This window comes from Myotis davidii, unplaced genomic scaffold (assembly GCF_000327345.1).
Source record: "Myotis davidii unplaced genomic scaffold, ASM32734v1 scaffold684, whole genome shotgun sequence".
Classification (NCBI taxonomy): domain Eukaryota; kingdom Metazoa; phylum Chordata; class Mammalia; order Chiroptera; family Vespertilionidae; genus Myotis; species Myotis davidii.
The window spans coordinates 1,191,685-1,216,329 of NW_006295564.1; the positions used below are offsets into that span (position 1 = coordinate 1,191,685).

At 46.6% G+C, this 24,645-nt stretch overlaps 1 protein-coding gene across 2 annotated transcripts in view; it reads right to left on the reverse strand.

Moving 5' to 3' along the window:
• Window positions 1–6,727: 6,727 nt before the first annotated feature.
• The window catches only part of YPEL2 (yippee like 2), a 37,749-nt gene continuing 19,831 nt past the window's right edge, over window positions 6,728–24,645 (reverse strand). The window contains exons 2-5 of one of the 2 annotated variants that reach the window (XR_001514987.1): window positions 13,271–13,314; window positions 12,144–12,252; window positions 7,306–8,117; window positions 6,728–7,274 (exon numbers count right to left, since the gene is read on the reverse strand). Coding sequence is in view for 1 of the 2 variants with exons in the window: in XM_006770245.2 (XP_006770308.1) it covers window positions 8,028–8,117; window positions 12,144–12,252; window positions 13,271–13,314 (243 nt within the window). In the remaining variant the exon portion in view is untranslated. Of the gene's footprint in view, window positions 8,118–12,143; window positions 12,253–13,270; window positions 13,315–24,645 lie in introns of both variants that reach the window. The other variant, XM_006770245.2, reaches the window with a different exon arrangement.

The following is a 24,645-nucleotide window of genomic DNA, read 5'->3' on the forward strand; positions in this document are numbered from 1 at the left end:
GTACTTACCTTGTCCGTGACTGAGTCCTGGTTTCCTACTCTCCTTCGTAGAGGTTGGTTAGATGGTGAATGTTAGATCCTAAAATCCTATGCACCAGCAGTGCCCGTCACAGTGAGTTCCTGTTACTCAACAACAACAAAAAAGACAATGACACTTGCTAAAGCCTCTTTGATTGGGCAATGTGCTGGGTGCTGGGCAGTTCTGGGATTCTCACAATAACTTACGTTTTTTGCAGATGATGGGAGCTGGTCCTGAGAATTGCTGTGACTTCCTCTAAGTGATGGATGGAGAAGTGTTCAATCAGGCTTAAAACCCCCATCTGTCCCATGGCAGACCCAACCTTCGTTCTACTTGACCTTGCTCAAGCTTGAACTTGGGATAAGTCATTAACATGATTTTAATTTAAAATTAAGTAGAACTGTTCTGTGAGAGTTTTCAAATAATTTGCTAATGCCTTCAGAGCCTCAGCATCTCTGGCCAATTTCTCATTAAAATGATCCCACGTCACTTGGGAATTAGAAGTATCTTCATGTGACATGAACGTCTAACCCTTGGCTTGTTCCAAGCTGGTCTGGAGAGTTGGTCCCGTGCGGCCCCATGAAGATGCTGTCATATGTTAGGATACTTGAGTCACTTCTCTGTGGGCAAGTTTTTGGATTTTTATCATTTAAAGCAGTCAACAACTGAAAGCAACACTTTTCCCCTCCTAATATAAAATCAACAGGCACTGCAATTAACAGGCCTGCAAACCTGTAAAATAAAGGTATAATACAATTCAACCCTAGTCTCAATTCTAAGCTCTTGGTTTCCACTGGAAAAGCCAGAATTTCCATTTCATAAAAAAGGAAGAAAACATTAAAAAAACAAAATAACCATGAAATTTTGGGTGTGTGCTTAGATCTGCCAGAAAGTTTCCTATTTGGGAGTTACTCCCTTTCCTGAGAGGCAAGCCAGGGCCACAGATAGGGTGTAGGCTTAGAATCAGAACAAGAGTTAAAAGGTCCCAGCTCTTCCACGGGCCATGTGATCTACACTCCCTGAGTCTTAGTTTCTCTTCTGTAAAACGGTGATATTTGCTTCATAGGATTGTTGCAAAACTAAACATGTAATGCACATTAAGAATACAATAGCCTTCTTTATCCCACTTCCAATTCAAAACAGATTTGAACAAGCTGTTATAATAACCATTATTTTATGATGGACTCCTCACTATATACCAGGCACTGGTGAGCCCTTTCCATAGACTTCCTTTTTACTAAGGGAAGCAAGTGTTTGAGGCTAGCCCTGTGCTCTAAGAGCTTGCCCTGTGCCCTGCTCCAGGATGTGAGGCATTTATTGGGTCCAGATAAAAGGATTTATGAGCAATTGCTTCTGCAGGAAACAGCTGCCTGTGAGGGTCGTGGCTGAATATTTGGCCAACAGTAAGGAGGGCCATGCATCATAGCCCTTTGTTTCCCACTCTGCACAATTAGTGCCTCTGATTTTCTGCTCCCTGGGGTTAAGTTTCTTGACTAGACGGGGCACATATTATGTCAAAAAAATGCTTGGTGAATATATACATGCAAATAATAATTTGGTTGCCCATGGTGTAACCATGAGCTCACATAGAACACATTTAATGCTAACCTCATCGCCATTCTCCACTTAGGGAATCTAACACATTGAAAGGATTTTGTTTAAAGCTGTTAATTCTCCCCCATCCACATTAATTCAATGTTCACCAAACCATATTAAGTACCTACTATTAATCGAGGGGCCAAGGATTACATATGTAATCCATTACAGAGTATGAGAAAACAACAAAGCCCCACTTATGTTCAGCTACGGAATATACAATCTTATTCAGGTAGCACTGACTTTGGTGGCTTTGTTTACTTTAATGTTCTAACTTTCATTCCCTGAACCCTTACCTACTGTGAGCCTCACTAGAGTTAAGGTTGGAGGAAGAAAGAGGATGAAATTGGGAATACAGCATAGGGAAAGCCCCTGTGGCTAGCAAAGAAACCTTGCAAAACTTCAATTTCATCATCTATAGAACAGGAATACTCAACATTGAATTTCCAATCAGCTTTCCCGCAGGATGGTGAGGATTCCTGGGATGATGAGAGGAAGTAGCTCATCACAAGGATCCTCAATGAGGTCCTGTAGGCAAAGCACAGGGTCCGGCACAGACCAGGCACTCAATGGGCCCTGGTGCTCTCTGCACTTTCTCCCCGTGTCATTGGAACAGGATAGCTGCTGGAGGTAGAAGAGCGGGGAAGGGGGAGGACCCAGGGATCGCTGGTTTGAGACTGGTTGACTCCTGCACGTTATCTCCTCTCCTCCCTGTCTGCCAAAGGCAAACAAGAATGAAATGATAACAGGCACATCCACTGAGGCAAATCAGGTCACAGGAAAATCACACACCCAAGGATAACTAAAAGCCAACAGCGGCTGGGCCCAGAGGGATAGGTGAAAACTCAAGGGAAGTAGAGAAGGGATTTTTTATTTTATGGGGAATCGGCTCTTAAAATAGTACCACCAATGTGAACACACACAAACACATCCACACACTTGTGTGGCTTTACTATTTCCTTTCCATGTGATTTAAGGAGGCAAGCTGTGGAAAAAGTGCTTAAAATATGATATAAATGGATGACGTCTAGGCAAAAACGTCTGCACTGCAACACGAAGGTACCAGAATATAAAACTGTACTTACAACTGGCTCTGGGAGACTGTGTGCCTGTGGACGAGGCTGCAGGTAAGGCACTCGGAAAACAAAACCAGCTGATTTGTAGGATGTTAACTTGCCTCACCTTGTGTCTGGAATCTAACAGAAGGTGTTTAATAAATGTGTTCGGTGACTGAGAAGACTCGATTAGACAATTCAGAGATCCTGCCGCCTCTTTTTGACATAATTTCGTTCTTTTGTACTCCCCTTCCGTCCCCTCACCCCACCCGCTTACCTAATGCATTCCTATTTCCAAGGAAACCGGTATAAACAGAAAAGCTAAGAATATGGGCTGAGTAGACAGAAAGGATAATGGTCACTCACGCATTTCTGATATCCGAAGCCAGGAGAAACATTTGCAGATAGATAAGGAGAAAACCTGATTTTTATTCATTAATGGGCAAACCGTCCTTGGAGAAAATAACGCCTCAGTCAGCAGATCTGTGAGTGGGGTGACCTCCCGCAGGCCTTTCAGTTACTTTAAATATTAAATAAGACAAAACTGGCTGGGTCAATTAAGACAGATGAGCTCTCCAGAGAATTAATATTTGAAAACTTTATTTTCTCAAATGAGCACCAACACAGATTGGAAATATGACAGAAACAATGCACTTTTCTCTAATACTGAACCACTATGTACAAATACAGGAAAAGGTGAAGACAAATTATTTGAAAATAATCATCTTTGTTATTAAAGCAAAGTGACCTGAAAAATGCCAACAACAACAACAACAACAACAAGATAAACAAAAGAAAGTAACAAAACCCAAACCCAACATGTAGTTTGTAAACACGAGCATAAATAGATTCTGTATTCAAAGATCGTCTCTGCAGGTTGGAGAAGGGAACTCTCACTCTCGCTGAAATTTTATATAAAACATATGGGCAGATAGAATTTGGTAAAATGAGAATAGCTTGTTTCTTCTTGCTTTACCTTATATCACTGGCAGATTTCATGCCTGTATTTTAATTTTTACAATTAAACATCTCTTTCCTCTACCTGGACCATTATTAGCACATTTTCTCACTTGAGGCAGACTTAAAAAACATGTGAGTTGACTGTGTTCAAGATTTGATTTCTCAGCCTCTTCCTGGGGCAATCTGATCTTTTTTTTTTTTTTTTTAAATAAAAAGCTGCTTACCAACAAGGTACATGCATTATTTTCTTACTGTTCTTTCAACCCAAGCCAGTTGATGTTTTACCATGATGTGGCTTCTACAACTGGAGCCCTGGGATGTGTGATGCAGACACTCACATCTCAGAAAACCACAGATCTGCCTCTGCCTGGTCTTCACAAACAGATTTCCTTTAAGGTCTGGAAAAGTTGAGCACACAAGAAAAGAAATGGGAGTAAACCGGCAACAGTGCCACGCTCAGGAAAACAAGACCCAAGGTGTGTGCTGTTGGTCCACTCAGGAACAAAACTCCCACCAGAGAGAAAGAGAAGGAAAATCCTTATGTGCCCAAGGTGTAAACTGTAGGTATAATGTCCCCAATAAAAAAAAACAGGAGGCACAATCCAAAGTACTTTACACACACACACACACACACACACACACGATTCCAATTTTCCGATTTGTTTCACTCTGTTTCTAAATTTATTTGATTATATTTATTTCTTTTCTAGCCAATACTGGTGCAAGAAAATACTTGGATTCTCAACCTGCGAATGTAGAGTCCATTCCAATGGGGGAAAATACAGCAAGGCATTGCTTTATTGCCTCCAGCCTAGCGTGATGGAGATCTTTTTTTATTTTTTTTAAAAAAGAATACATTGGTGATCACTGTTTCCCTTAAAATATACTTCAAGAAATGCAGAGAAAACCATAAAATTTAAAAATGAAAAATAAAAAGTGCTCTCAGGGGATCTGAGAAAACAGCACCAAATATATTATTTAAAAAATTAAATATTATTTACAAAAGTATATATTCACAAGCAACTGTTTCTTTTATATATATATCCACTTGAAAATCTTTGTATAAAGGGGATGCCTCTATTTCACACACTGACCTGCCAGGAAAGATGTCCTCCATCCAATGTCCCTGATCTTACTACTGTCCACGGAGTGGGGGCACCACTCAGTCAGGTCCAGCTGACAATCTGGGACTTTCACCTTCGGCTGAATTTGATTCATGCCCATTCAGCCCATCAGCAGCCTGAGGCGAACAGCAAGGATGGGCTGGGGCTGGGGTGGGTGTCAGCCAGGGCCGCCAAGGCCATGTGACCTGGGATGGAACTGGAGGGTCTGTGGCTGGACTTCAGCGGACAATGAAGGCAGCTGCTGGAGGCACAGAACTCTGGGCTGATTCCTTTCTCACTCCTCGCCTCCCCTTCCTTACTCCCTCAACCCCAATTCCCTGAACCTACCAGGGGTGAGTGGACGAGGTCTTTGGTTATGCTGAGTCAATGATTTGGTGAGGAAAATTAAAGAATGAAGTGACTGAGGCCATGCGTTGATGCATCTCCACTGCTCAGCTGAGGGCTCCCTGACACCACCAGACGTTAGGCAGACAAGCCATGAATGGAGCTGAAGGTTTAAGAAGCACTTTTGGTTTCATTGACATGAAGGGAAAGCCTAATGAGTTGGGCTTTTGTTTTTCTCTATTTATGGAAAAAAACAACATTTTACTCAGGTCTTTTGCACCACGTATGGTGCCCTCCACCCCTGGATGCTCAATGGATAATATTAATTTAAAAAACAAACCAACAAAAACCCAAACACCAAAACCAGGGTCTTATTGGAGCCTGGGCTGATCCGTGCAGGCCCCACCCCCAAGGAAGAAGAGGGACACATCGGTCTCCTTCTTTTGAAAATTCCAGGGCACCTCATGTCTGGTTTCTCTGTTGTCACACTCCATTCTTACTTTCACAGACAAAACACTTACCCATGTTTAGCCCCCGTTTTCTTATTATGGGAAGGAGTATCAATTGCCAGGACATTCCCTGAGCAAGGGGGCTAATCAAAATCCGTAACTGAAGGCCACTACCTTCAGGGGGCTGGAAGGGAATCTATGACTTCTGGGCTGGCAAGCCCGCTGAGGAATGTGAAAGTTGTAAAAAATTTATTTTTTGAGATCTTGGGCCTGGGAGTGCCTGGGAACCAGAGGAACTATTTCTCTGGGAGCAAAAATGCAATACTTTTTTTTTTTTAAACTTCAGTCTGCTTTTCAGTAATGTGGGGAGAACGAAATCTCCCAGGGCTACTAAAGCACCGAAGACGTGGGCGAGAAGCCTTTGGGAACAAAGTTCCATTTCTAAAACTCAGAAGTCTCACAGAGGCAGTCTACTGTGAGCCTGGAGCCCCCTACCTTCTGTCCTGCTGTCCACCTCGGCCGGCAGGACCACGCCATCTCAGGTCCCCCATCCTGCAGTCAGCACACAGAGACACAGAAAGGCATTTCAACTGCCGACCCATTCCCTAGGCAGCGGTTCTCAACCTGTGAGGCGCCACCCCTTTGGCAGTCGAACGACCCTTTCACAGGGGTCGCCTAAGACCATCCTGCATATCAGATATTTACATTACGACTCATAACAGTAGCAACATGACAGTTATGAAGTAGCAACGAAAATAATTTTATGGTTGGGTCACGATATGAGGAACTGTATTTAAAGGGCCAGAAGGTTGAGGACCACTGCCCTTAGGGGAATTTGGTTCAATTCTGAAAAAATCCTGGGTTGGCTGCTTGAATCTTGGTTAATCAATTTTATAGACTCTTGTCTCCATGAACACACTCTTTTGTGATTTCTAAGGTGAATATTCCTATAGGATCAGCCTACTTGGAGAATGAGATTCTGAGGATTACCTGACATAACCTACACATATCTGAACAATAATATTTTCAGTCCAAGCAATGAAATGAACTCAGCTCAATGAGTTTCCGTCATGCGCTGTGTACTGGCTAAACTGCTGTGGAACAGACTTCACAGTGTTGATTAAATGTAACAAACTCCTCCCTCTCTCAGGGATCTGTTCTCCACTTCACCGAATATAATGAACTTGGATAAGGAGGAGAGGAGTGGGGACGTTGGGTAATATTAAAATTTGACATTTGACATCAAGTCTGATCCCTCCCCCTATTGGACCATTCGGACAGTTTTCTCTCACATTCAAGCTATCCCTAAGCTCAAACCCTTGGGACTTTGTTTTCCACAATCTATGATGATAGAACTGGAGAAAATCACCCCAACACTCTATGTACGGAGAACTGCTGACCTCCCCGAAGCTGCTGCACACCAGAGACGGAAGGAGGAGGCACCGAACTGGCAGTGGTTCAAAGCTAGGCTCCTCCCAGCTTCGCCCCCCACGCCCCGTTCCTCGCCACGGCACTCTCTCCTTTCACCGAGGGTCAGGGAAACGGTCAGACATGCAGAAATGCTAATTGGTTTTACATGGAGTTTTTTCCGAGCCCAATATCGGAGCCATTTCTGCAGGAGCTCCTGTGAACTGCAGCTCCTTGTTCCCTGTTCTCCTCAATTATTGATTTTTACCTGGTTCCTGGTCACAGCCTTTGGGATGTTTGGATTTTGCACCCATTGCAAATGGCAGTCCCCCTCCTCTCACCTCTGGTGGCTGAAGAGGAAACGAAGATTACCCAGAGGACCGGTGGGGCTCCAGAGTCATCCAAACCCAGCTGGGCTTCCCCCACAATCACTCACAGCCTCCAAGACACCCCGCCTGGCCCAGGAGAAGCAGGCCGCTGCCCTGCCAGCTAGGATTAGGGCCACTCTGGTGCCCACCTGCTCACCTGGCCCCTGTGGTGTCAGGAGCAGAAGCTTCTGATGGGAGAGAGCACGGCCATGAGGTATTTTTTTTCTCTTTGTCCTTTTAGACAACTTGGTTACTTCAAGCCTAAGTTACCGGGTCTCCAGGGGTAGCACAATTGTGCCCCTACCTCTCCCCTCCCGTCCCCTGCCCACCCCGGAACCCTCAAGGTTCCCCCTTGCTCATACCCCGCCGTGCACTGCTCCCCCGACCAGAGGCCGTCAGGCAGCTCTCACGTGGGCCCCAGGCCCTGATCAGGGTGGGCTGCCGCCATGCGGTCAGGCATCTGTTCCTTTTGCTGTTTTGTTTTCAGCCAACACGAGAACAGAGAGAGAAGCCAGGATCAACTCACAAACAGATACAAAGCAAAGAGACAGAGAGACAGCGATTTAGAGGCCGGTCACCAGAAAGACGGCGTCGGGGTGGGCGGGTGCCCCAGGGGGCGAGGCCCCTACATGGATGGAACCAAGTGTCCAGTCACTCTCTCACGCTTGGGTAGAATGTTCAGTTGGGTGGCGTTCACGCGGACACGGGCTGGCGGCGGCTCTCGGCTCAGTCCCAGCCATTGTCCTTGATCATGTGTGCCAGCTCAATGATGTATTTCCCTTCTTTATATTTCTGGCTGCTTTCAAAGGCATGCTCCTAGGAAACACAAGGAAGAGAAAAGATGCTCAGTGACCAAAGACAAGCAGGTGACGTTGGTGGCACAGGAGCAAAGGCGGGGCCCACAGCAGGCACAGAAGCCTTTGCCCCGCTGTACCCGAACTCCCGCCACGTAAGCACAGTGTGTCCCTTTCAATGCACTAGGGCACTGGGGCGACCCCAGGGCTTCCTCCACATTTACAACAGAATTGCCTTAGGATCTCTGCTCATTCAGGTCTTTGCCCAAATGTCACCATCTCGGTAGGCTCTTGCCAAATACGCAGCGACTTAAGACCAGAGCTTCCACCGCAATCTCTCCCCGCAGCGTCTATCACTTTCCAACGTGCGCTGTAACCTGCGCGTATTTTGTGCGTGGTCTGTCTCCCACTACGACGATATCAACTTCATGGGAGGCAGACATTTCCTGTGTTCTGTTCACGGGCCTGTCCCTAGCGCCAAGAAGACTGCTCGGCACATAACAGGTCTTCAGTAAATAACTGCCGAACGAATGGATGCACTTCATTCATCTGTGTAGACACGATGAATGCACGCCTTTGCTCCTGTGCCACCCTATATTTTGTCTTGGGGAACTTGGTGTCTGACGCTAACCATAAATCTGCCCTATGGATGTGTCCGTACAGTGTCTGTGTTATAATTTAAAACTAGACTTTGCTAGGCTTAGAGAAAAGACAGGGAGAGAAACGAAGTATGGTGAGGCCAAACAGGTCTTTTCATTTCTTACCTTGCTGTTTCTGTGTCAGATGTGTTACATCTGTTTTTCCTTCTCTGCCTTTCTCCAGAGACACGGGAGCTGTATGAGCCCACCCAGCTGCCAGGCCTCCGGGGGTGGGGGGTGGGGGTGCTCACTACAAAGTACAGAGTACCTGGCAGCTCCCCGCACTAACCTCGCAGCACTGCGGACTTTCCACCTTGTAATAAGCCCCACACAGAGAGCAGTCCTTCACAGGAGTGAGGTCAGGGGGCTATTATTCGCAGGCATAGATACCTAAACATCCTGGCGGATGAGCAGTCACTGGACGGCTAAGGTCAGTGCAGAGAAGCAGTGGACATCAGCTCTTCCTCCTGAGTCCCCATATTAGTAACTAAATCCTACTGCCGAGAGGTTCTTCTGGCCGAGAGCTCAGGGCTCTGGGCTGCAGGAGGAGAGTTCAGCCTCCAGTCTTTGGTTGAGAGGACTCATTACACAGAGTAGAGAGGGAGGGGCTCCAACAGAGAATGCACTAACACCACACACAAGAGCTGTGGGCTCAGCAGTGACATTCCTCACGTCATTATTCCCCATCTCTCTCTCTCTCTCTCTCTCTCTCTCTCTCTCTCTCTCTCTCTCTCTCTGTGTGTGTGTGTGTGTGTGAGTGAGAGAGAGAGAGAGAGAGAGAGAGAGAGAGAGAGAGAGAGAGGTGTGTGCATACAGCAGAGAATGTGGTTCAGGAATAAGACCTATTGTCCCATAGTAGTGTGTTCAGGGTGGGGAGAGGAAAAAACAAAACTAGGAAAGTGGGAGTGTATCCTTATTTAAAAAACACACACACACACACACAAAAACAAAATACAGAAAAAATCAACACTCCCCAAGCCACAGGGCATTAGCAAAATGTCACCACTGGGCTCCACTGGACGGAGCACCACATCTGGAGTCTGAACTCCACCCCAGCGTGAGCGCTCCACTCTGCTTCCCAGTGTCAGAAGCGTCACGTAACGGTTTACAATGTACAAAATGATAAACTTCCCATTTACAAAACTGGGACAATTAAAGCACTTCACAGGATTACTGTGCGGGTCAGAAGAAATCATGGGGTGAAGGCTGGAGCACTGGCCCGGCACACAGAGGCGATCAACAGACATTTGGGGAGATGGATGCATACATTCTACCTGCCCCACTATCTCCTCCCTTTACCTGTGGCTTTGCTCCCCGGCCAGGACTGCGAACACCCAGGGGCAAGGACTACATCGCTTCTCTTTTGTACCCAACAAACACAAAGCCTCTCAATAAAGCTCTGTCAAGCAGTGTCATTTGCCCTGAAGTAATTTAGGAGCAAAACCAACCAACTCAGACTTATCTTCTGTCTGTAACCCAGCACCGCCTGAAAGGAATTAGACAGCCAAGAGAAGGGGGAGAACGTTACTGGATAATCAATCCAGAACCGTGGCCCACAGATCACCCAGCAGGGCCAGTGGCCACACGGGGGGTGGGGGTGGGGGTCGAATGGTCAAGACCAGTTCCCCCCCCCCCCCCAAGAAACCACCAAGGGAACCACAGGGAGCTCGGGCCAAACCACCTTGGGGCCATGAAACACAGTGTCTAGGCTTTTCCTTTCTAATCCAAACCTTTCAAGGGAGATGCAAATGCTGCTCATTACAGACTCCACCTGCAGCCGGTTTCAAGATTTGCATATTTTTAAACTTTATTTAAATGCAAGCATACTTTTATGCCTGGCTTCCATTGTTCAACATCCTTTTTAAATAGAAGTCCTATTTTCAGAACAGTTTTAGACTCACAGCACAAAAGGAGCAGAAGGCACAGAGATTTCCCCTCTACGCTCCTGCTCCCACAGACACACAACCTCCCCCGCCAGCAGACCCCGTAGAGTGGTACATGTGTTACAACAACAAACCCACATCCACACGTCATTATCCTTTTGCCAGCAGTTTGGACTCCTGCAGGCTCCTCCTACCTGACGCAGGTGACATGACCCTAGGCGGCTGACAGGGCGGAATGTAAGGGATCTTATATGGGATAAACTGCCCTCCCAGAGACAGGAAGACTCATTTGTCCAATTCCGCCACAGTGACAGAAAGGGCAGAGAAAAGCACTGTGAAAGATCACCCAGTAAAAACAACAACAATACAAGTATTTTCATAGAACACATATACCTCCTCCCACCCTGGCAAAGGACTGCTGACTTTCCTAGGAACCGAGAAGGTGTGGAAAATACTTGCTGAGTTAAGCAACGAAGGGATGAATGTCCGGTTGGCAAAGTCCAGCCGTGACTATGGCTGACAGTGGGCATGCACTACCAATGCTTGATGCTGCCGAGCACAGGGCCCAGGACCAGAGATGCTCTGGGGGCATTGACTGGGGCATGAAAGCATGGGCGCTGCGGTCAGATCACAACCTGGACCCCTATCCTATTTAGCCATGTAATGGCTGATAACATTGTATGTACTACTAACCTCCCTAAGCCTCAGTGTCCTGGTCCTTAACAGGGGTTAAGCCGGCTGGTGTGCCTCAGAGTTTGAGCATCAACCTGTGAATCAGGAGGTCAGAGCCCAATTCCTGGTCAGGGCACATGAAGGGGTTGTGGGCTCAATCTCCAGCGGGGGGTCATGCAGGAGGCAGCCGATCAATGATTCTCTCTCAACGATGTTTTTATCTCTCTCTTCCTCTTGGGTCAATAAAAACTTATTTTTTAAAAATAGGGGTTAACATATGACCTATCCTCTAGGGCAGTGGTTCTCAACCTTCCTAATGCCGGGACCCTTTAATACAGTTCCTCATGTTGTGGTGACCCCCAATTTCATTGTTACAAATTGAACATAATTAAAGCATAGTGATTAATCACAAAAGCAATATGTAATTATATATGTATTTTCCGGTGGTCTTAGGCGACCCCTGTGAAAGGGTCGTTCGACCCCCAAAGGGGTCGCGACCCACAGATTGAGAACCGCTGCTCTCAGGATACTGTGAAGAGTAAATAAAATAATGTATGCCTGGAACACAGTAAGCTGTCAGGAAATGCTCCGTCCCAGTGTAGTAATTATTTATTTAAAGGCAAAGAAAGGGTGTGTGTGTATGTGTCTGTCTGTCTCAGGGGTGGTGTGAGGGAATGAGTAGTAAAAAGGGAAAAATGCGTGTGGCAAACAGGAGTGTGCCATGAGCTGCTCTTTGGGGTCCGGTTCCCGTCTGGTCAAAGACAGTACCCCCAGGCCACAGAAAGGTTACTTCTAGAGCGAGGCTCTCGGCTTCCCCTGCACGTCCCTCTCTCCACCGAACTTTTCAATACTTACATATTTCCAGCCCAGAGTGGTTTTGCAGTTTTCACAGTAAATGTCTGCGACTGCGTGCAGTCCCGTTAGCAACACTCGCTCCTCCGCAGGCCCGCAGCCCACATTAACTCTATGCCAAGGGACAGAAGGAGAGAACGGGTAGTCAGTCACCTATTCAGCATCAGTTGCTCAAGCTGAGCTCCCAGCAAAAAATCCACTCAGCACAGAGGCGTCGGGGGAAGCCCACACCAAGAGGGTGCCCCCCATAACTGAGTCAATAACCACCCCCAAAGGACAGCCACGTGGATCATCTCCAATGAAGTGAATTTTAGGTCTGCGAGTTCTGATTCAACAAGGTGACTGAAAATAGTCTCGCTGGTGGAGATTTTGCTTGGAATGTTCCTAAGAGGTGCTCTCAATCTTGTGATATAAAAGGACAAACTGACGGCCACGCTGTGAAGTCCACAGCCGTGGGCACAGCTCCTCGGAGCTTCCTGGGGGCTGGCTGCAGCCGGAAATGTGAAACATGACAGCCCAGTCTTGCCCTGAGCACGAGGGTGAGCAGGCCCTGGGTATCAAATACACTCTGCTCCTCCACAGAGCACGCACCACCGCAACTGTGCACTCAGGGTTTCCACTGTCAGCTCCTCGGCTTGTGTGCGCTCCACCTTCCTTTGCCGGGAAGAGGCCCTAAATGACTTGCCCGGTTAGTGACTGAGGCCTGGGGCAGACTGTGCATCTGCCGGAGGACTGGAGGGCCTTCCCTAACTGGGCCTTCCCTCCAGCCTTAGGTCCTCCAGCAGATGCTGGTGTCTTCTGTGCAATCCCTTCCTTTTCCCAACATGCCTCAGACCTGGTTAGAAGCCCTCATACAGAGGCTTTCTAAGAGGCACTTCAGCTTCTTCCCTATGAGACCACAGCTCTCTGAGGTGCCTGGGGCTAGGGAATATATTGTTTGTAGCCAAAGATGCTGCCAAAAAAATCCCCCAAAGATAACTGGTGACCACTTGTGGAGCGCAACATGCCACGGGTTTTTTATTGTGGCACAGAGGGCAGGGTCCACTGTTTAATTATCATCGAGTGTTGTGTTTTCCCCCCAACCCTCAAATTTGCACCAAACAATGGATGTACTGTTGAGAGACACTCACACGGAGTTAAAGAGGTATGCGCGTCCTTGACTTCCTTGGAACGACTGAAATGCAAGAAGACAAATCGATGGTTAGACGTCTCTTTCACCCACACATTCAGGAAAACCAGCCCAAATCACAGTGATCATGACCTTCCGGGATTGACAAAGAAAAAAGGGAGCAGTGAGCCAGTTAGCATTCCAGGAGAAGGCAGAACAGACAGAGCTAAGGAGCCTGGCCAGCCCCCACCAGGACTGTCCCCTGTTCAGCAGTCCAGGTGAGAAGGTATTTAAAAACACAAACTCCCAATTCCCTCCTGACATCCTCTGATATAAGGCTCCACCTGAGGTCACTGATCCACACTGGCCTTTCCTAGACCCACTTGATTTCAGTCCTGTGTGCTGGCCACGGCTTTCCTCGAGTAGGGCATGGAAACCAGCACCGGTACTTTTGCTCACCTTCTTGGTCCAACTCTACAGAGACAGCGAAGAGTCCCTGAAGCAAGAAGAAACCATCAAACCCACCTTCTTCTCATGTGTTGTGACTTCGTGTAGAGCAGCGGTTCTCAACCTGTGGGTCGCGACCCCTTTGGGGGTCGAACGACCCTTTCATAGGGGTTGCCTAAGACCACCGGAAAACACATATATAATTACATATTGTTTTTTGTGATTAATCACTATGCTTTAATTATGTTCAATTTGTAACAATGAAATTGGGGGTCACCACAACATGAGGAACTGTATTAAAGGGTCGCAGCATTAGGAAGGTTGAGAACCACTGGTGTAGAGTCTAACCTCCATGACACTTACAACCCTCCTACATGGGACGTCTCCTTTTGAGGTGTGAGCAACTTGATCTCCAGGTCACAGGAGTGCTCAACTAAGCAGCACTCCCATTTAAACGTCTAGCTTAAATACGAGTTTTCTTCTCTTCCGGCTGGAGGGTGGCAGGGAACAGGAGAAACAGGAGCCAGGGCCTGCCATGCCATTTGGCGTCTACTCCCACTAACACCGGCCCTACCCATGTTTGCCTCCTCCGGTTACCCTGAAATGTCTGGCTGACATGAGCCAGCCGTGTTCTGCATTGCTGCCTGCATTTTTAATGGTCTGACGGTTGTACCCTGAATTAAATATCTCAGTCTGCTCTGAAATCCACTCTGAAAACAAACCAACGCAAAAGGGGCTCTCCCATGACCTCTGTTACTCAGTGGCTGGAGAAACCTGGGGGTGACTGGTTAACCAGACCGGATGCAGATCGGTGCCCACGAGACGGTCGCTGTCAGAAGCGCAGGACTTCAGGGATCAGTGCCGCCAGCCAGCGAGAAAGGCAGAAAGCTTGACCTGTGGGAAAGCTGCCTCTGGGGCAGCTGAACCGTTGGTTGCCTCTAACATACAAACACACCAGAAGCCTTTGCCCCCAGGTATAGCTCCAGATGTTCCCCAGCTGCTGCTCAAACCTAAACCAACTCTCCTGGGTCCCCAGCTGCTGCTCAAACCTAAACCAACTCTCCTGGGTCTTGAAACATCCCTGAGGAACACAGGAGCTCTCAGACTAGAACTGAGCATGAACGTGAGTGTCACAGCCTTGAAGCCTGGAAGTGTTTGGATGAGATGTCCCAGGGACACAGAGCACAGATCTGGCCAACCTATTGGCTCAGCCTTAGAGCACGGAGACACCTGAGCCCAGCCAGGATAGCTAGCAAGGGCCTCAGGATCTGGCCCCACCACGTCTGCAGCCTCTTCTTCTGCTCCTTTCCCATGGTAGCCTTTGCTCTAGTCGGGCCCAACCCCATGAAGTTCCTGGAACTTGCAATTCACCAACTTTGCCCACAATGTTGCCCCTGGGGGGGTGGCGGGGGAGGCTCTTCACCCGCCAATGCTAAGTCTCTGCTCGGCTTCCTCTGACCTCCCCAGGAAGAGGTGTCCCACTGGCACCTGTGTTCTGGACGCCTCCTGTTCCCTGTCCATTTTTTTATTTGATTTTAAGAACGAATTTGGATTCGCTGACCTCCAAGTCCCCTGCCAGCTCCAAAATTATATTCACTTATAGTTCAATGGCCATACATTATGAATAATCAGGAGCGTCATCCTCTAAAAAACATTTGTCAAGCCCTAGCTGGTTTGGCTCAGTGGATAGCGCATTGGCCTGCAGGCTGAAGGGTCCTGGGTTAGATTCCAGTCAGGGGCACACGCCTGGGTTGTGGGCTCGATTCCTAGTAGGGGGCGTGCAGGAGGCAGCCGATCAATGATTCTCATCCTTGATGTTTCTAGCTCTCTCTCCCCCTCTGCCTTCCTCTCTGAAATCAATAATACAAATAAAGCAAAAAACATTTGTCAAGACCTTTAAGTTCAGAGCTTAGACGAAGGTGCTGATGGGAAAATAAATTCTAGAAGAAAGCAGGCAGGAAAACGGCACCACAGCTTTACCATTTATGACAGGAAAAGTCATCTGTTTCTCCCACACTCACAGGTCACCCATTATCTGTTTGGCACAAGTGGAAAACAGGAAGCCAGGCAGATTTCTAAGACACTCCAGGGCAGCGGTATCCCCAGAAGGTACACCAGACAACCCCCCAGAGTAGGACAAGAATACTGGACATTTTATCTATTCTCTTTCATCTTTAAAAGTTTCGCTCAACAGTCATAAGACATGGATTGCCTCTGGGATCTTCCTGGGCTAGTATGTGTCATGTGTACAGGTATCTAACAGGAAGTATGGGGTTCTCGCTGTGTGCGTGTTGTTTTTTGGGGGGGGGATACTCTTCTGCCTTTGCTTTCAGCACATCGTGAATACCACTATTTCTGTGCTCTGGGATGCCAATAAGGAGACTGTGCTCATAAAAGCAGATCTTGAAACAGCAGGCTCCTTGTAATTTTTTGTAATGAGATAAAGGACCACAAAGAGGCTCATTTACATAAAAAAAATCTTAAAAACGTAAATATAAGTTATACATTTTTCTTTTGCAAAAAGACGAGCATTCCAAACTAGCTGCCTTTTGTGGTAAAAAGTAGGCTATTTTGCCAGATTTTCCAAAAACATAAACACACTAAATCTGTCCCTTCAAAGTAAAGGTGACATTTTAACAGGGAATGGAAATATAATTCCTTTTCAAAAGAAACTTTTGTTATGAAGAGAACTGGCATTTGGCAGTATTTTCATTTTGTGTGATCTTTGTAGTCTACAATGGAAATGCCTATGCACAAATTAATTCAAAATGGACAATATTTAGAAGAAAATGAAGGAGAAAATCTTTGTTACTTAATGTTAGAAAAGATTTCTTAAGATACTTCAACAGGAACATAATTTTTAAAACCTGCCAAATTGAACTTCATAAAAAATTTTAACATTTGCTCTGAAAAAGATACTCGTAAGAGAATAAAAAAAAATAAGACAGACTGGGAGGAAATATCTGAAAATCACGTATCTGACTACGGATACACGGAGCAACGTGGATGAACCTGAAGTGCACTGGGCTGAGGTGACCAGCGGTTGCCAAAGGCTATGGAACAGGGGAGAATTGGTCCACAAAGGGCTGATGGGGTGGTGAGACTGTTCTGGCTTGTGAGAATGGTTACAAGAGTATGTATTTGTCAACACTCACAGGACTATAATTTTACTGTGTATAGAATTAAAATCATTTTTGAAAATCCACTTAGATAAATAAAAACTAAAAATCCAATAAAATTTTAAAGAATAGCCATCTCTAAGGTTTCCTGTACCTCTACACTGTACTCCTATAGTTGTATAATTAGGAATTATAAACAATTTCCTTATCTATTTACAAGAATTCCAAACAAAGAGCTTCGGAGGGGTTTGCAGCCTTGTTACAAACCGCAAGAGCAACTGCAAAGTTCAGCCAAGGCCTTTGTGTAACTGGTGGATGGGCTGGAAAATGGGGTCAGGGTTGGTAAGCACAACGACTCTACACATGGTCCACGGAATCGCCCTTTCTTTGAAAGTCCGTTTCCAGCGAAGGAACCTTACAATGAAGTACCGAAATGCACTCTGCTTGGGACGTACCTTGGAATCACGGAATCAGAGAGTGAGGAACAAGATTTAATTTTGTTTAAAGAGTATATTCAATGACCTCTACCTTCAATTAAACCAGATTAAAAGCAAATTTCTAATTTTTCCCTTTTTCTTCCGTCCTTTAAAATTACATAAATTATTAAGATTTCCTTTGCCTATATGTTTCTAATGTACACATTACATAGCAGCGCATGCATACCATTTGTAAGTATGCAAATGAGGAGTATACGCACCAACATTTTACTGCCAGGGGTGTGTGATTTTAAAAGTCTGGAGGCCACTGCTCTGGGGCTCTGGGGTAGGGCCCAAGAGGAATGTTCTCTGGCCTGACACAGATTAGAATTCCTAGAAAGTGGGGCTAGGGGAGGACACACACAGAAGAGCAACGCCAGCCAGCCCGCCCCAGCGGCACCTCGCAGGGCCACTATGGTTCGCGCAGGCTTGTTCCACGATAGCATGCTGGCAGGCGCCGGCGCTCTGCAAAAGGGTGCCGGACCCAAGCGGGGCTGTCATCCGGCAGCATCCACTCAGGTGGCCCCTGAGCGGCTGTCTGAGAACCTGCTTCCTCAGCCTGGCACTTGGGAGCAGCCGCGTTTCCTGGGGCAGAGCTCTCCCACCAGGCCTTTCACACGGGCCCCCCGCCAAGTCCACAGTTATGATGGGAAAAACAGCGACTGAGAACAACAGGCATCTTGCAAAGAGACACAGACAAGAATAGCCCCGGCTGGGTGGCTGTATCCTGTGGGGCCCGGCCCAGCCTGGCGCAACCAGGCACAGCCTGGCACTCCCCCGAGGGAGGGTGGTACCAAAGGTGGGGAGACTGAGAAGAGGTTCAGGAAGCAATCAGGATGAAGCAACCAGAATCTCAGGCTAGGAGGTCCCAAACAGACGGTCAGACACATTAGTTGGCTGTCAGCACTGCCAGGCAACAAGGCAGCTCTTTGCCATGTTGTGTGTCAACCGCGGCTGGTATTCAGGGCTCTGGGAAAGTTTTTTGTTTTTTGTTTTTTCAGTTACACAGAACTTTTCTTCTGTCCTTTATAGGAAAGTAATCATTTCAGGCCCAGCCCTTCCAGCTAGCTCAAAGGAGCGGAAAGGGCTTTGAGTTTCCTGTTTAGTAGCCAAAACCACTGATTTCTGGCCCTTTTGAACGTCTGGAAGACAGCAATGCCTTTGAAAAGGAGGAGGACCGTTGAAAAATGAATACTTCTATGGGGAGGTGGCAACAGAGCAAACATGTGGTTCCTTCCCCGTGGTGACAGGCCCAGGCCCTGGCCCTGGAGTCCTGGATACTTGGACAGACTCAGGCGTGAAGGCCTCCTGGCAGCAAGCAGAGCCTCTCGCACACAGGTCCCCTCCTCTCTGGGGAAGGCCAACCCTTTTCAACTGAGCACGCGCCTCAGGGGATGCGCAGAGGGATGGGGAAGCAGATGCCCACCGGGAGCTGGATGCGTATCTGCACACGGTAAGAGGACTGAGTCTTGGCACCAGAAATTCGGATCAAATTCTGGTTTTGCGCCCCAGCCGGTTTGGGTCATGGATAGAGCATCCGGCCTTTGAACCAAAGGGCTCATGCAGGAGGCAACCAATCGATGTGTTTCTCTCTGTTGTTCCCTCCCTCTCAAAAAAAAAAAAAAAAGAGTCAATGAAAAAATATCCTCAGGTGAGGATTAACAAAAATAAAACAAACAAAAAAACCAAATTCTGGTTTTGCAACTTCAATTTACAAGCTACTTGATCTTGGGAGAATCATTTAGCCTCTCTCAGCTTCTACATCTTTCACATCTGTAGGTGAGACCATGTCTGTATTTCATAGGGCTGTTGAGAATGATAAGTACAACAGGGTAACTGAAGTGCAGAGGGAAAAGGTCAGTTCCCTGTCTCTCCCCCTGGGCCTTTTCAGGAGCTGGAGAGGCGCAATGAAAAAGCTACTTCTCATCTACTTGGTTCGTAGACATCCTTTTCTTTGGTGACTTTGGTCTCCTCCTTTCTCTGCTATTATGACAAAAGATAAATCTTTCACTCTTTGCAACTCAATGTCTCCACAAAAATGGAGGTGGTAGACTGACGCTCCCCGTGGTTCTTTTCACTCATGATGCTCTGTGACTCTGTTATGGGCAAAAATAGAATATTGGGGACTAGCTATGGTTATAGGAAATATTAATCATGCTCTGTTAACCATGATTGCCTTGTGTTGGTTAAAGAAAGGACATTCTGACATGGCTGGGAGTTGTGTACCCCTGGACCCAGGGAGTCAGCCTTGGATCTGGGAGTCAATCTTTGAATGCAGCCATTCTCATTCAAGAACTGTCTATTATCATGGACAGATTATGGAGTCCCACACAGGCCTGCATAGTTTATGTCCCCATACCTGTAATCCCTACTTCCCCATGTAATCTTTGTCTTATCCTATATAAGCAGCTGGCTTATGGAGGGCTACAGAGAAGATTTTTGTGGATGACCTGCTGCTCTCCCATACTGCTGGCAGTACTGGAATAAACGCTGATATATACCACAGGCACAGTTTTAATTACATGGGCTTCAAAGAGGCAGACTGACAGAGTTTGAGCCCTGGCAAGCCAATTCACTTCCCCCAAACTCAATTTTCTAATCTATAAAATGGGCACAACAAAACAGTATTCACATTCACACCAGTTTTGTATAAAAAATAAGATAATGTGTATAAAAGAAAGAGCTTCCTAAACTTCAAGGAATTGTATAAATGTTGTTGTTGTTAGAATGTCTTACTATCTTATATATAAAGTGGTAATATACAAATTAGCCGGGCATCACGACCGGCTCAGGAGGAGGCTGCATCACGACCGCTCAGGAGGAGCCGTGCAGATGGGCGAGAGGGGACTGCGTGCCACCCCCAGCCCCAGCAGACGCATTCCAGGGGTGGTAGCCTGCTCTGAGCGGCCAAGGCGCAGCTTGGAGCACGCCCCCAGTGTGTGGCAGTGGTGGCTGGAGCGAAGCAGCCCTGATCCCGGGTGCCTGGCAGCGGGAGGAGTGAAGCAGCCTGGATCCTGGCTGCCGGAGGGAAGCCGATGCTGGTAGCCAGGGGAAGGAAGGCCTATTCTTGCCCACATCTTTGTGCATCGGGCCTCTAGGATAACTATAAAAGAACTTACTGGTGCCAACATAAAGCTGTTTTGTTTAGTTGAATGGTAATCCCCATTGGCATAAAGTCATCCCTTTAAAGTATGCAATTCAGTGGCGCTTAGTATATTCACAAGGTGGTGCAACCATCACCATCTAATTTGCACCCCCTAAAAGAAATCTCAGATCATTACTAGTCACCTTCCATTTTCCTTGTCCCTAACCCCAGGCAACCCCAAATCTACTTTCTGTCTCCATGGGTTTGCTCAAAGAACTATATACTATACTACATACCATCTCAGTGAAAAGGTGGCCTAAGTGTTAGGTAGAAATAGATAAGAGAGTTGGGGTCAGCTAAACACCTCCACTTCAACAGAACTGGCATTAGGCTGGGGAGGACCAGGTCAGTATTTTTCCTTTCTCTTTCTTTTCTCCATTCATAGTTAGACCTAGTGGAGTTTCCTACTAAGGGTCAGTGTAAGCCACAGGCTCCATTCCAAAAACCTGAAACCCAAGCAAAATAAACTGGATCCTGTTTGGATTTCACCCCAAGGAAGCATATGGAGAAAGTGGAAAGGATGATAATAAAGAACAATGAAAATTATGAAATTTTCCAGAATTAGAACTCAAATGCAACTTAAAAAAAGAAACTGGGAACATTTAGCCCAGAGGGAAAAGATTAAAGGGGATTTCTTCCATCTTCTCTGCAATAAGAAGAGGAAATGGACTTAAATGGAAATAAGAGACCTGGGTTAATTATAAGGGAGAATTTCCCGACTCGATGACTTCCACAACTAGGACACAGGTCACCAGGAAAGACTAGGAAAGGACAAAGCCATCTGTACGTGTTTATGGTCTACAAAAGGCATTCACATATCTGTCTAGAAACTTGGAATGGGGTAAAAGGCCATGTGTGCTGCCTCGGGGTAGAAGCATGGTCTCCTACAGCCCTCCTTCTTGGCTTTGAGCTTCGGTAGGTCTCAAGGCAACCTCACATTCCCAAAACAGATGGAGGGAGGGGCAGGGAAGGGACTGGCTGGAAAGGAGGAAATATCTGCGGTGCGGAGTCATAAAATTCCAAGGGCATGGGAGCATACCAGTTACAAGAAACAGCACCAAAAGCCAAAAAACAAAAGGTGGTGAGGTGTCACATTTTACTGGTGAAAGGGGGAAATTCTGGGATCTGCCCTCACTTAATCAGACCTTTCAAATCCACCTTCCTGTTGACCCAGGTGAAACACGTTGCTTTCAGGGAAGGACCTAGAATAAAGCCATGGGCCAGAGAAGACCCTGTAAGCTCGGCTCCCCTGTGTGTCATGCCTGCCTGATGTGCAGTGGAAAAGAGGCAGTACTGGAGCTGGGGAGGCTTTGGATCCAGCCCTTCCTAGTTGTGTAACCTTGGGCAAGACACTTCCACTTCTGAGCCTCAAGGTCCCATCTACAAAAGGGAGAAGAGAATGCCTTTTCCAAAGGTATATTGTGAGTGTAAAATGAATGCACAGGACCTGGCCCATAAAAAGTATTTATAAATTCCGTTTCCTTTCACACCACCACAGGCTTTGGGGATTTAAGATGGGAGCTGTAGAACTCCTCTGGAAGGACGGGGCTGTCTTCCCAGAGCTTCTCCAGCCACTCTCCTGAACCCCTCTCCAGCCACAGACCTCCACAGCTCCTCTCCCACACCGCCCCAGCTGTCCTAAGGGCCTCAGATGTGGCTTGGGGCCCGGTGGTTGTTCCCTGAAGAACCAATGTTCTCTAGTCTGTGGCAAACAGTGAGGACAGTAGATGCCAATGTAAACATACAGCCAGTGGGAAAACAGATGCTACCAGCTCTCAGTATCCTGCATTCCCTCCTTGCTTTCTAGAAAGAAGGTACGGAAAGCACGCTTTCTCCAGAAGGATCAAGAGCAGGGGAGTCCCACAGTCATGCAAGCACTGGCCTCTACAGAAAGCCTAACCTGTCACCCTCACGTGGTCAGTCCAGGGAGACTGATTTCTGAGTTACAGTAGAGATGGTGGAATCAGGATGTAATGGCAACAAGGCATTAATCACTGGGCCCTTTGCAGTTCAACTCAAATACAAAACTAAAGCTGAAACAGTGGTGCTCAAATTTCTCTCAAAACCACGAGGCCTTTGAAAACAATTCACTATTCATTTGTATACCTAGGAAGGACAAATACCAATTTCTTAGATTTATGGTTCAATTTACGCTTCTGTTTCCAAAGCCAACTGGACACTGGGGAATGAAAGTTTCCTTGCACTACAAAGGCTGTCTGTAAAGTCAGTTGGCAAAACCGACAGACTCTCTAGGTAAGTCTTGCTCTGCAACCAATCCGGGCAAAAACGGCCAGAAAAGCCTAATCTCCAAGACTGAAAGCTACGAAGGGAATTGCTTTTTTAATTATTTTCTAACAAGCACATCCTGTAGTGATATTGGAGAGAGTTTATAGGCGAAACTGAGATGGCTCGTTAAGTTGTGAAATAACAATAACGGCTCACATTTATATAGTGTTTATCATATGCCAGGCAGGATTCAAATAGTTTTACATAAGCAAAGTCATTTAATCCTCTCAACAATCTAATGAGGTAGGTACAATCATCATCCCCATTTTGCAGATGAGAAAAGTGAGGCAGAGAGAGAAGTTAAGACATGTGCCCAGGGTTGAATAGCCAATACATGATAGAGACCTAGGTGGTCTGGCTCCAAAGTCCAGGGGAGAGTGAAGATAGGATAACAAGGGTGTTGTCCAAGTGACTTCCTGAAAGAGGGGAGCCTAACAGAGTTAGACTAATATGACACATATGTAAGATGTCAGAACATGCAAAGCACTTTCACATACATGAACAGAATCAACCTCCAAAACAACAGGAGGAAACTGAAGCCCAGGGCGGCTCAAGTGATTTACTCAGCTTTACAAAGCTTGGAAGTCAAGGTCAGAACTTAAATGATGGCTTCTGACTCCAAGCCTCAAATTTTGTCAAGAGCATGTCCACTTGGAAAAGCCATCTCCTTGAAGAAGAAGGATGGATCAAGCTGTCAAAACTGATGAAAACCTCTTAGGCTATTCAGTTTCCTCTGCTCTGCTCTGATGCCATGCTTACTTAGCAGCTGACTAAATAGAATCCTCTTGCTCAAGTGGGTCTACCTTCCAGGAAGATAACACACATTTCAAGCGTTCAGGATGACCTGTTCTACTGTAAATTAATAAATTAGAACTCACTCCACCAGAGCTTGGTCACCTTGCATCACTCCACCAGAGCTTGGTCACCGTGAATGAATGGATACAATTAAATTTGTACACCGTCCATGCGTAAGACTCTGCATCCCAGCCTGAAAATAGCCTTCCCAGCTTATTACTGAATGAATGATTCAGATTTTTACAACCCATGGAAAAAAGATAATTGAAAATCAAGAAGCCCCTTAAAATTCCTGAACTCATGGCCAAGACTGAGCAGAGAACCCAGAAGAATGCTTGGAGAAATGGTAAAAGAGAAATACTTAACTATCTGCAGTCCGTAGGAATCTCACGCAGCGGAGGATCTCAAAACCAAACCAAATAGGCATATGACTTGACCTAATTCTAATTTCATAGTCTATTGAGATGTGAAGAAGTTCCAAAGGCCAACCACTCACCTGATGCACCTTGTCCACACTGCTACCCAACCTCTGCTTAAATCCTTCCAGGGACCGGAAACCCGCTACCAGTTGCTCTGACAGTGCCAAAATTACTTACATGAGCTGATGAACTCTGTCTCCTGAGAGCCCCCCCCAAATCCTCCATCTTTATATCCTTTGGTACCAAATAGCACTTCAAGTTACAGCTTTAATGCTGTTCTCTTGCCCACATCAAGGTTTCCTTCTATGGGCTAAACCTGTCCCAGTTTAGTGCCTTGGTATAATGAAAGAATTAAGCAGATGGATGAACTAGTTAAATTCCCAGTTCTGGAACTCTCTGTAGGGTATATTATTGGATATGGTGACCTCCATGGTCTCAAGTTCCTCATCTGCCAAATGGTGTAACACCTTGCAGAAAGTAAAATGCCTGGCATCTACCAGGCCCTCAATAAATAGTAGCACACTTCCTCTACCAGTTCCTTCAGATTTCCTCACCAAGTTTACCACTTGCTTCTGAACCTGACGTTTCATTTCATACTAGGTGTTCTCTAAATACTTTCAACACTTCCCTCTCCTGGAAATGCTAACCAAAGCGCAAGGCCTTATTTAATGAAACAACTGGACTTGAGGCTGCATACAAACTGAAGTAGG